General features: G+C 41.7%; 1 protein-coding gene across 3 annotated transcripts in view; it reads left to right on the top strand.

Annotated features, from left to right (window-relative positions):
- LOC106592593 (dynamin-2) overlaps window positions 1–13,172 on the top strand; it is an 86,182-nt gene that overhangs the window by 6,369 nt on the left and 66,641 nt on the right. For all 3 annotated transcript variants that reach the window (XM_045690757.1, XM_045690755.1, XM_045690756.1), the window contains exons 2-4: window positions 589–662; window positions 3,243–3,392; window positions 7,065–7,165. In XM_045690757.1, the coding sequence (XP_045546713.1) occupies window positions 589–662; window positions 3,243–3,392; window positions 7,065–7,165 (325 nt within the window). The remainder of the gene's footprint in view (window positions 1–588; window positions 663–3,242; window positions 3,393–7,064; window positions 7,166–13,172) is intronic.

Raw genomic sequence — 13,172 nt, 5'->3', positions numbered from 1 at the left:
CTCTCTCCCTCAATCTCCCCCTCTCATTCTCTCCCTGTATCTCTCTCTCTCTCCCTCTCTCTTTTCTCTCGCTGTTTTTCCATCTCTCTCCCTCAATCTCCCCCTCTCATTCTCTCCCTGTATCTCTCTCTCTCTCCCTCTCTCTTTTCTCTCGCTGTTTTTCCATCTCTCTCTCTTTCCCTCTCTCTCAATTCAATTTCAATTAGCTTTGTTGGCATGACGTATTGATGATAGTGCCAAAGCACAATGTTACATAAAAAAAAGTGGACACTCTTAGAACAAAGGGTTCCAAAAAGGGTTCTTCGGCTGTCCCCCCGTAGGAAAACCCTTTTTGGTATATAGGGAGACCCTTTTTGGAAAGGGTCCTACATGGAATGCAAGAGGGTTCTACCTGGAACGAAAAGGGTTCTATCTGGAACCAAAAAAGGGTATTGAAAGGGTTCTCCTCTGGGGACAGCTGAAGAACCATTTTAGGTTCAACATAGAAAAGAAATGCTAAGAGTGTGATGAACAATTATTAACAGTGAACATGTTATGGAAATCATTGAGTGATCTCACTGTGTGTTAAATAATCTGTCTTTCTTCAAGGGACTTTCTGCCCCGAGGCTCTGGTATTGTGACCCGCAGACCTCTCGTCCTTCAACTGGTCAACAACCAAGCAGGTGGATGGACTCACACACACACACACACACACACACACACACACACACACACACACACACAGGGATGCACGCGCACACACACACTCACACACACACACAGGGATGCACACACACATCTCACCATAGAATGACTTAGAACTGTAGAATGGACCCTGTCTAAAAATCACCTTAGAACTGTAGAATGGACCCTGTCTAAAAATCACCTTAGAACTGTAGAATGGACCCTGTCTAAAAATCACCTTAGAACTCTAGAATGGACCCTGTCTAAAAATCACCGTAGAACTCTAGAATGGACCCTGTCTAAAAATCACCTTAGAACTCTAGAATGGACCCTGTCTAAAAATCACCTTAGAACTGTAGAATGGACTCTGTCTAAAAATCACCTTAGAACTGTAGAATGGACCCTGTCTAAAAATCACCTTAGAACTAGAATGGACCCTGTCTAAAAATCACCTTAGAACTGTAGAATGGACCCTGTCTAAAAATCACCTTAGAACTAGAATGGACCCTGTCTAAAAATCACCTTAGAACTGTAGAATGGACCCTGTCTAAAAATCACCATAGAACTCTAGAATGGACCCTGTCTAAAAATCAGCTTAGAACTAGAATGGACCCTGTCTAAAAATCACCTTAGAACTCTAGAATGGACCCTGTCTAAAAATCACCTTAGAACTCTAGAATGGACCCTGTCTAAAAATCACCTTAGAACTAGAATGGACCCTGTCTAAAAATCACCTTAGAACTCTAGAATGGACCCTGTCTAAAAATCACCTTAGAACTGTAGAATGGACTCTGTCTAAAAATCAGCTTAGAACTCTAGAATGGACCCTGTCTAAAAATCACCTTAGAACTAGAATGGACCCTGTCTAAAAATCACCTTAGAACTGTAGAATGGACCCTGTCTAAAAATCACCTTAGAACTCTAGAATGGACCCTGTCTAAAAATCACCATAGAACTCTAGAATGGACCCCGTCTAAAAATCACCTTAGAACTGTAGAATGGACACTGTCTAAAAATCACCTTAGAACTGTAGAATGGACCCTGTCTAAAAATCCCCTTAGAACTGTAGAATGTACCCTGTCTAAAAATCACCTTAGAACTCTAGAATGGACCCTGTCTAAAAATCAGCTTAGAACTGTAGAATGGACCCTGTCTAAAAATCACCTTAGAACTCTAGAATGGACCCTGTCTAATAATCACCTTAGAACTCTAGAATGGACCCTGTCTAAAAATCACCTTAGAACTCTAGAATGGACCCTGTCTAAAAATCAGCTTAGAACTCTAGAATGGACCCTGTCTAAAAATCACCTTAGAACTCTAGAATGGACCCTGTCTAAAAATCAGCTTAGAACTAGAATGGACCCTGTCTAAAAATCACCTTAGAACTGTAGAATGGACCCTGTCTAAAAATCAGCTTAGACCTAGAATGGACCCTGTCTAAAAATCACCTTAGAACTCTAGAATGGACCCTGTCTAAAAATCAGCTTAGAACTCTAGAATGGACCCTGTCTAAAAATCACCTTAGAACTCTAGAATGGACCCTGTCTAAAAATCAGCTTAGAACTAGAATGGACCCTGTCTAAAAATCACCTTAGAACTCTAGAATGGACCCTGTCCAAAAATCACCTTAGAACTAGAATGGACCCTGTCTAAAAATCACCTTAGAACTGTAAAATGGACCCTGTCTAAAAATCAGCTTAGACCTAGAATGGACCCTGTCTAAAAATCACCTTAGAACTCTAGAATGGACCCTGTCTAAAAATCAGCTTAGAACTCTAGAATGGACCCTGTCTAAAAATCACCTTAGAACTCTAGAATGGACCCTGTCTAAAAATCAGCTTAGAACTAGAATGGACCCTGTCTAAAAATCACCTTAGAACTCTAGAATGGACCCTGTCTAAAAATCACCTTAGAACTCTAGAATGGACCCTGTCTAAAAATCACCTTAGAACTCTAGAATGGACCCTGTCTAAAAATCACCTTAGAACTCTAGAATGGACCCTGTCTAAAAATCACCTTAGAACTCTAGAATGGACCCTGTCTAAAAATCACCTTAGAACTCTAGAATGGACCCTGTCTAGAAATCCCCCATCTTCCACAATAGCTTCCATAATAATCAAGGTCTGTCAAGTTGGTTGTTGACCATTGCTAGACAGCCATTTTCAAGTCTTGCCAGAGATTTTCAAGTTGATTTAAGTCAAAACTGTAAATATGCCAGACAGGAACATTTAATGTTGTCTTGGTAAGCAAGTCCAGTGTTTACTTATAGACTCAAGACATTTCAGCTTTTCATTTTTTATGAATTTGTCAAAAATTCTAAAAACATAACTCAAATTTGACATTATGGGGTATTGTGTTTAGGCCAGTAACACAGTCTGAATTTAATCAATTTTTAATTCAAGCTGTAACACAACAAAATGTGGAAAAAGTCAAGTTGTGTGAATACTTTCTGAAGTCTGAAGTCATGACATGCTTCGTTTTTGTGGTGACTTACAGATGTTTTCTCTCTCCCTTGAATCTCTTTTCTATGTCCCTCCCTCCCTCTCTCTATCCCTCCATCCTTCTCTCCTTAATAACAGAGTATGCTGAGTTCCTTCATTGTAAAGGTCGTAAGTTTGTGGACTTTGATGAGGTGCGTTTGGAGATTGAGGCCGAGACTGATCGCATCACTGGGTCCAATAAGGGAATCTCTGCTGTTCCCATCAACCTCCGAGTCTATTCCCCTAATGGTACACACACCCACCCACCCACCCACACACACACACACACACACAGACGCACAGACACACAGAGCAAGAGAGAGAGAGACTCAGAGACTCACGGACATATGTTCAAGCACAGACGCATGCAAACATAGGCACACACGAAAATACAAAGTACACAGTCCTGAATGCACTTATGCTTTGTTAGGTTCTGAGTGAACAACTAATAGACAACTAGTCAAAGCTCAAACCAAATGTATTCACCCACTGGGTCAAACAGCTGCACAAGACAAAGTTTCCAGCAGCACCAGTATTTATACCCTCCTTCAGGCAGAGTCTTCTGCTTGCACCTCTAAACACTACATCTATGTTGCTAGGCAGGAAGTCAAGTGACGTGTTTAATAGAACTGTTCCTTCTCCCTTCATCTGACCTGACCTGACCTCGGCCCACATTCCTCACTAATCCACAGCTATCCAACCTTATCATCTGACCTGACCTCGGCCCACATTCCTCACTAATCCACAGCTATCCAACCTTATCATCTGACCTGACCTCGGCCCACATTCCTCACTAATCCACAGCTATCCAACCTTATCATCTGACCTGACCTCGGCCCACATTCCTCACTAATCCACAGCTATCCAACCTTATCATCTGACCTGACCTCGGCCCACATTCCTCACTAATCTACAGCTATCCAACCTTATCATCTGACCTGACCTCGGCCCACATTCCTCACTAATCCACAGCTATCCAACCTTATCAGTGACCTGACCTCGGCCCACATTCCTCACTAATCCACAGCTATCCAACCTTATCAGTGACCTGACCTCGGCCCACATTCCTCACTAATCCACAGCTATCCAACCTTATCATCTGACCTGACCTCGGCCCACATTCCTCACTAATCCACAGCGATCCAACCTTATCATCTGACCTGACCTCGGCCCACATTCCTCACTAATCCACAGCTATCCAACCTTATCATCTGACCTGACCTCGGCCCACATTCCTCACTAATCCACAGCTATCCAACCTTATCAGTGACCTGACCTCCGGCCACATTCCTCACTAATCCACAGCTATCCAACCTTATCATCTGACCTGACCTCGGCCCACATTCCTCACTAATCCACAGCTATCCAACCTTATCATCTGACCTGACCTCGGCCCACATTCCTCACTAATCCACAGCTATCCAACCTTATCATCTGACCTGACCTCGGCCCACATTCCTCACTAATCCACAGCTATCCAACCTTATCATCTGACCTGACCTCGGCCCACATTCCTCACTAATCCACAGCTATCCAACCTTATCAGTGACCTGACCTCGGCCCACATTCCTCACTAATCCACAGCTATCCAACCTTATCAGTGACCGCAACCATGTAACCATTAACTTCTAGCTTCAACGCCATACAACACTCCCTCCGTGGCCTCCAACTGCTCTTAAACGCTAGTAAAACCAAATGCATGCTCTTCAACAGTTCGCTGCCCGCACCCGCCCGACTAGCATCACTACTCTGGACGGTTCTGACCTAGAATACGTGGACAACTATAAATACCTCAGTGTCTGGCTAGACTGTAAACTTTCCATCAAACATCTCCCATCCAAAATCAAATCTAAAATCGGCTTCCTATTTCGCAGCAAAGACTCCTTCACTCATGCCGCCAAACTTACCCTAGTAAAACTGACTATCCTACCGATCCTCGACTTCGGCGATGTCATCTACAAAATAGCTTCCAATACTCTACTCAGCAAATTGGGTGTAGTCTATCACAGTGCCATCCGTTTTGTTACCAAAGAGCCTTATACCACCCACCACTGCGACCTGTATGCTCTCGTTGGCTGGCCCTCGCTACATATTCATCGCCAGACCCACTGGCTCCAGGTCATCTATAAGTCTATGCTAGGTAAAGCTCCGCCTTATCTCAGCTCACTGGTCACGATAACAACACCCACCCGTAGCACAAGCTCCAGCAGGTATATCTCACTGGTCATCCCCAAAGCCAACACCTCCTTTGGCCGCCTTTCCTTCCAGTTCTCTGCTGCCAGTGACTGGAACGAATTGCAAAAATCGCTGAAGCTGGAGACTTACATTTACTACCAGTCTCCCATGGTTCACTGATATATCTAGGACTGAGTCTATCAGATAGTCCCTACCAGTCTCCCATGGTTCACTGATATATCTAGGACTGAGTCTATCAGATAGTCCCTACCAGTCTCCCATGGTTCACTGATATATCTAGGACTGAGTCTTTCAGATAGTCCCTACCAGTCTCCCATGGTTCACTGATATATCTAGGACTGAGTCTATCAGATAGTCCCTACCAGTCTCCCATGGTTTCTAGCCACCAACATCTCCAATGACATCCTATGTTCTGCTACAGTCGGTGGTCAGGTTAGGTACACATCTCCCAGGTCAGGTTAGGTACACATCTCTCAGTCCAGGTTAGGTACACATCTCCCAGGTCAGGCTAGGTACACATCTCTCAGTCCAGGTTAGGTACACATCTCCCAGGTCAGGCTAGGTACACATCTCTCAGTCCAGGTTAGGTACACATCTCTCAGGTCAGGTACACATCTCCCAGGTTAGGTTAGGTACACATCTCTCAGTCCAGGTTAGGTACACATCTCCCAGGTCAGGTCAGGTACACATCTCCCAGGTTAGGCTGGGTACACATCTCCCAGGTCAGGTTAGGTACACATCTCTCAGGTTAGGTTAGGTACACATCTCTCAGGTCAGGTTAGGTACACATCTCTCAGGTCAGGTTAGGTACACATCTCTCAGGTCAGGTTAGGTACACATCTCTCAGTCCAGGTTAGGTACACATCTCCCAGGTTAGGTTAGGTACACATCTCTCAGTCCAGGTTAGGTACACATCTCTCAGGTCAGGTACACATCTCCCAGGTTAGGTTAGGTACACATCTCTCAGGTTAGGTTAGGTACACATCTCTCAGTCCAGGTTAGGTACACATCTCTCAGGTCAGGTACACATCTCCCAGGTTAGGTTAGGTACACATCTCTCAGGTCAGGTCAGGTACACATCTCTCAGGTTAGGTTAGGTACACATCTCTCAGGTCAGGTTAGGTACACATCTCTCAGGTTAGGTTAGGTACACATCTCTCAGTCCAGGTTAGGTACACATCTCTCATCCCAAGGCCCATCTACACCCCTTTGTGAACACCCTCGTTACTGTGTAAACCTCCCTCTCTGTAGATTGATGAGCAATGAGCAAATACATTTTCCATTTGAATTGAATCATTTAATCTCTCCCTCTCTCTCTCTGTCCCTCTCTCACTCCTTGGCCCTCCCTCCTTCCCACTCTCCATCCCTCCCCCTCCCTCCCTCTCTCCTCCCACCTTCCTCCCTCCTCTTTCCCTCCCTCCCCCTCCCTTCCTCTCTCCCTCTCCTTCCTCCCTCCACCTCCTCCTCCTCTCCCGCTCTCCCCCTCCATCCCTCCCCCTCCGTCCTCCCACCCTCCTCCTTCCCTCCCCTTCCTTCCTTCCTCCCTCCACCTCTTCTCCTGCTCTCCCCTCCATCCCTCCCCTCCCACCCTCCTCCCTCCCTCTCTCTCCTCCCTCCACCTCCTCCTCCTCTCCCACTCTCCCCTCCATCTCTCCCTACCCCATCCCTCCTCTCTCTCTCTCTCTCTCTCTCTCTCTCTCCCTCTCTCCCTCTCTCCCTCCTCAGTGTTAAACCTGACTCTTATAGATCTACCAGGGATGACTAAGGTAGCGGTGGGAGACCAGCCAATCGACATCGAGCACCAGATCAGAGACATGCTGATGCAGGTCAGAGACTGTGGTTATGGTCCCAACTGGCACCCTATTCCCAAACTGGCATCCTATTCCCTAGATAGTACACTATTTTCTACCAGAATGGCACCCTATTCCCTAGATAGTGCACTACTTTTGACCAGAATGGCATACTATTCCCTAGATAGTGCACTACTTTTGACCAGAATGGCACCCTATTCCCTAGATAGTGCACTACTTTTGACCAGATGGCACCCTATTCTCTATTCAGTGGATAACAGAAGGGGATTGAGTGATTGAAACTCACTCCTCAGCCTGAAATGTCTTCACTTTGGGTTAGAACGTTTCAGGCAGTCAGTCACCTGTGTTTTTGATGCAGATAATACAGGACCAGTCAGAAGTTTGGACATACCTACTCATTAAATATTTAAGTAATATAGTATATCTTCTATGTTGAGTGTAATTCATATCCAAAGAGTAACAAAGTACATGTCAAGTAACTAAGTATATGTTAAAGGGAAAGGGGGTAACTAAGTATATGTTAAAGGGAAAGGGGGTAACTAAGTATATGTTAAAAGGGAAAGGGGGTAACTAAGTATATGTTAAAGAGGGGGTAACTAAGTATATGTTAAAGAGGGGGTAACTAAGTATATGTTAAAGGGAAAGGGGGTAACTAAGTATATGTTAAAAGGGAAAGGGGGTAACTAAGTATATGTTAAAAGGGAAAGGGGGTAACTAAGTATATGTTAAAGAGGGGGTAACTAAGTATATGTTAAAGTGAAAGGGGGTAACTAAGTATATGTTAAAAGGGAAAGGGGGTAACTAAGTATATGTTAAAGAGGGGGTAACTAAGTATATGTTAAAGGGAAAGGGGGTAACTAAGTATATGTTAAAAGGGAAAGGGGGTAACTAAGTATATGTTAAAGGGAAAGGGGGTAACTAAGTATATGTTAAAGGGAAAGGGGGTAACTAAGTATATGTTAAAGGGAAAGGGGGTAACTAAGTATATGTTAAAAGGGAAAGGGGGTAACTAAGTATATGTTAAAGGGAAAGGGGGTAACTAAGTATATGTTAAAGGGAAAGGGGGTAACTAAGTATATGTTAAAGGGAAAGGGGGGTAACTAAGTATATGTTAAAGGGAAAGGGGGTAACTAAGTATATGTTAAAGAGAAAGGGGGTAACTAAGTATATGTTAAAGGGAAAGGGGGTAACTAAGTATATGTTAAAGGGAAAGGGGGTAACTAAGTATATGTTAAAGGGAAAGGGGGTAACTAAGTATATGTTAAAGGGAAAGGAGGTAACTAAGTATATGTTAAAGGGAAAGGGGGTAACTAAGTATATGTTAAAGGGAAAGGGGGTAACTAAGTATATGTTAAAGGGAAAGGGGGTAACTAAGTATATGTTAAAGGGAAAGGGGGTAACTAAGTATATGTTAAAGGGAAAGGGGGTAACTAAGTATATGTTAAAGGGAAAGGGGGTAACTAAGTATATGTTAAAGGGAAAGGGGGTAACTAAGTATATGTTAAAGGGAAAGGGGGTAACTAAGTATATGTTAAAGAGAAAGGGGGTAACTAAGTATATGTTAAAGGGAAAGGGGGTAACTAAGTATATGTTAAAGAGGGGGTAACTAAGTATATGTTAAAGGGAAAGGGGGTAACTAAGTATATGTTAAAGGGAAAGGGGGTAACTAAGTATATGTTAAAGGGAAAGGGGGTAACTAAGTATATGTTAAAGGGAAAGGGGGTAACTAAGTATATGTTAAAGGGAAAGGGGGTAACTAAGTATATGTTAAAGGGAAAGGAGGTAACTAAGTATATGTTAAAAGGGAAAGGGGGTAACTAAGTATATGTTAAAACCTCTTCAGCGTCTCATCCCGTCAGCGGGATCAAAATCCAGCGAAAAATCATATCGCCAATTAGCATAAAAAAAATCATACTTAAAAAAAAAAATATATATATATATATTTTTTTTTTTTATAGATACACCTCTTCTGAATCGACCCACGTCGTCCGATTTCAAAAAGGTTTTACAGGAAAAGCAAATCATTAGATTATGTTAGATGAGTCCATCGTAAAAAGCAGCAACATAGCCATTTTCCGACCAACCACTTGCATCAGAAATAACCAAAAAACAGCTAAATGCAGCACTAACCTTTTACAAACTTCATCAGATGACACACCTAAGACATCATGTTACACAATGCATGCATTTTTTTGTTCAATAAAGGTCATATTTATATATAAAAACAGCATTTTACATCGGCGTCTGACGTTGACTAAATAATTTCCCCTCAAATGCGTCCCGGTAAACAATGCTACAATTGCCTAAATTACTATCCGATAACGATTTTTTTAATTTATATTGTCAATCTAACATTTATAGATGAATATCTCTTGAGAACACCTGTCATACCAGATTTTAAATTAACTTTACTGGGTAATCACACTTTGCGATAAAAGGAGATGTGATACTCAGAAAATGAGCTAATATACAGAGCTCGGCGCCATCTTGGAACAATCGCATGTCACATCTAATCTTGTATAATATTGTCAATAATCGCCTACCTTTAGTTGTCTTAATCAGAAAGATTCCCAGGTCCACAACAGATGTATTTTCGGTCGAAAAAGTCCATACTTCACGTTCCATTAGCCTGCTGTTGGTAGCGCGTCCTTGGGCTCTCTCCAAATTCTCCGATGTGCGCAGGGCTGAAGTTTCGGATAAAATGATTCTCCCGCCTGTAGGTTCGTCCAAACATGTCAAACGTTGTAAAACATTAATCTTCAGGGCCTGTAACACCAAGAGAGCCAATAAGATTCGAGGGGGATGATTTAATTGTCTTTCAAACCGTTTCCAAAGGTGGGGGTAGACATGGCCGCCGGCGTCATAATGGTGATGGCCCATCCCCTGTGACCAATTTCCAATGAGTCTCATTCACTGAGTTTCGACTGTATAAGGCTCAAACCACTGTGAAAAGACTGGCGACATCTAGTGGAAGCAATAGGAAGTGCTCACTGAACCATGGTTAACGGTGTGATTTATAGGGAAAGATGAGAAGTCGAGTCCACAATTCTGAATTCCACTTCCTGTTTCAATCGGTCTCGGGGTTTTGACTGCCATTTGAGTTCTGTTATACTCACAGACACCATTCAAACAGTTTTAGAAACTTTAGGGTGTTTTCTATCCATATATAATAAGTATATGCATGCCCTAGCTTCTGAGTTTGATTAGTAGGCCGTTGAAAATGGGAACAATTTTTTTTTCAAAATGCGCTGTGGCGCCCCCTATCCTAGGGTATCCTCAAGAGGTTTTAAAGGGAAAGGGGGTAACTAAGTATATGTTAAAGGGAAAGGGGGTAACTAAGTATATGTTAAAGGGAAAGGGGGTAACTAAGTATATGTTAAAGGGAAAGGGGGTAACTAAGTATATGTTAAAGGGAAAGGGGGTAACTAAGTATATGTTAAAGGGAAAGGGGGTAACTAAGTATATGTTAAAGGGAAAGGGGGTAACTAAGTATATGTTAAAGGGAAAGGGGGTAACTAAGTATATGTTAAAGGGAAAGGAGGTAACTAAGTATATGTTAAAGGGAAAGGGGGTAACTAAGTATATGTTAAAGGGAAAGGGGGTAACTAAGTATATGTTAAAGGGAAAGGGGGTAACTAAGTATATGTTAAAGAGAAAGGGGGTAACTAAGTATATGTTAAAGGGAAAGGGGGTAACTAAGTATATGTTAAAGGGAAAGGGGGTAACTAAGTATATGTTAAAGGGAAAGGGGGTAACTAAGTATATGTTAAAGGGAAAGGGGGTAACTAAGTATATGTTAAAGGGAAAGGGGGTAACTAAGTATATGTTAAAGGGAAAGGGGGTAACTAAGTATATGTTAAAGGGAAAGGGGTAACTAAGTATATGTTAAAGGGAAAGGGGGTAACTAAGTATATGTTAAAGGGAAAGGGGGTAACTAAGTATATGTTAAAGGGGAAGGGGGTAACTAAGTATATGTTAAAGGGAAAGGGGGTAACTAAGTATATGTTAAAGGGAAAGGGGGTAACTAAGTATATGTTAAAGGGAAAGGGGTAACTAAGTATATGTTAAAGGGAAAGGGGGTAACTAAGTATATGTTAAAGGGAAAGGGGGTAACTAAGTATATGTTAAAGGGAAAGGGGTAACTAAGTATATGTTAAAGAGAAAGGGGGTAACTAAGTATATGTTAAAGGGAAAGGGGGTAACTAAGTATATGTTAAAGGGAAAGGGGGTAACTAAGTATATGTTAAAGGGAAAGGGGGTAACTAAGTATATGTTAAAGGGAAAGGGGGTAACTAAGTATATGTTAATAGGGAAAGGGGGTAACTAAGTATATGTTAAAGGGAAAGGGGGTAACTAAGTATATGTTAAAAGGGAAAGGGGGTAACTGAGTATATGTTAAAGGGAAAGGAGGTAACTAAGTATATGTTAAAGAGGGGGTAACTAAGTATATGTTAAAGGGAAAGGGGGTAACTAAGTATATGTTAAAGGGAAAGGGGGTAACTAAGTATATGTTAAAGGGAAAGGGGGGTAACTAAGTATATGTTAAAGGGAAAGGGGGTAACTAAGTATATGTTAAAAGGGAAAGGGGGTAACTAAGTATATGTTAAAGGGAAAGGGGGTAACTAAGTATATGTTAAAGGAAAGGGGGTAACTAAGTATATGTTAAAAGGGAAAGGGGGTAACTAAGTATATGTTAAAAGGGAAAGGGGGTAACTAAGTATATGTTAAAGGGAAAGGGGGGTAACTAAGTATATGTTAAAGGGAAAGGGGGTAACTAAGTATATGTTAAAAGGGAAAGGGGGTAACTAAGTATATGTTAAAAGGGAATGGGGTAACTAAGTATATGTTAAAAGGGAAAGGGGGTAACTAAGTATATGTTAAAGGGAAAGGGGGTAACTAAGTATATGTTAAAGGGAAAGGGGGTAACTAAGTATATGTTAAAGGGAAAGGGGGTAACTAAGTATATGTTAAAGGGAAAGGGGGTAACTAAGTATATCTTAAAGGGAAAGGGGGGTAACTAAGTATATGTTAAAGGGAAAGGGGGGTAACTAAGTATATGTTAAAGGGAAAGGGGGTAACTAAGTATATGTTAAAGGGAAAGGAGGTAACTAAGTATATGTTAAAGGGAAAGGAGGTAACTAAGTATATGTTAAAGGGGAAGGGGGTAACTAAGTATATGTTAAAGGGAAAGGGGGTAACTAAGTATATGTTAAAGGGAAAGGGGGTAACTAAGTATATGTTAAAGGGAAAGGGAAAGGGGGTAACTAAGTATATGTTAAAGAGGGGGTAACTAAGTATATGTTAAAGGGAAAGGGGGTAACTAAGTATATGTTAAAGGGAAAGGGAAAGGGGGTAACTAAGTATATGTTAAAGGGAAAGGGGGTAACTAAGTATATGTTAAAGGGAAAGGGAAAGGGGGTAACTAAGTATATGTTAAAGAGGGGGTAACTAAGTATATGTTAAAGGGAAAGGGGGTAACTAAGTATCTGTTAAAGGGAAAGGGGGTAACTAAGTATATGTTAAAGGGAAAGGGAAAGGGGGTAACTAAGTATATGTTAAAGGAAAAGGGGGTAACTAAGTATATGTTAGAGGAAAGGGGGTAACTAAGTATATGTTAAAAGGGAAAGGGGGGTAACTAAGTATATGTTAAAAGGGAAAGGGGGTAACTAAGTATATGTTAAAGGGAAAGGGGGTAACTAAGTATATGTTAAAGGGAAAGGGGGTAACTAAGTATATGTTAAAGGGAAAGGGTGTAACTAAGTATATGTTAAAGGGAAAGGGGGTAACTAAGTATATGTTAAAGGGAAAGGGGGTAACTAAGTATATGTTAAAGGGAAAGGGGGTAACTAAGTATATGTTAAAGGGAAAGGGGGTAACTAAGTATATGTTAAAGAGGGGGTAACTAAATATATGTTAAAGGGAAAGGGGGTAACTAAGTATATGTTAAAGGGAAAGGGGGTAACTAAGTATATGTTAAAGGGAAAGGGGGTAACTAAGTATATGTTAAAGAGAAAGGGGGTAA

This window comes from Salmo salar, chromosome ssa12, assembly GCF_905237065.1.
Source record: "Salmo salar chromosome ssa12, Ssal_v3.1, whole genome shotgun sequence".
NCBI lineage: Eukaryota > Metazoa > Chordata > Actinopteri > Salmoniformes > Salmonidae > Salmo > Salmo salar.
The sequence above is the reverse complement of the archived record's forward strand: the minus strand, read 5'-3'. Positions and strand labels throughout refer to the sequence as shown.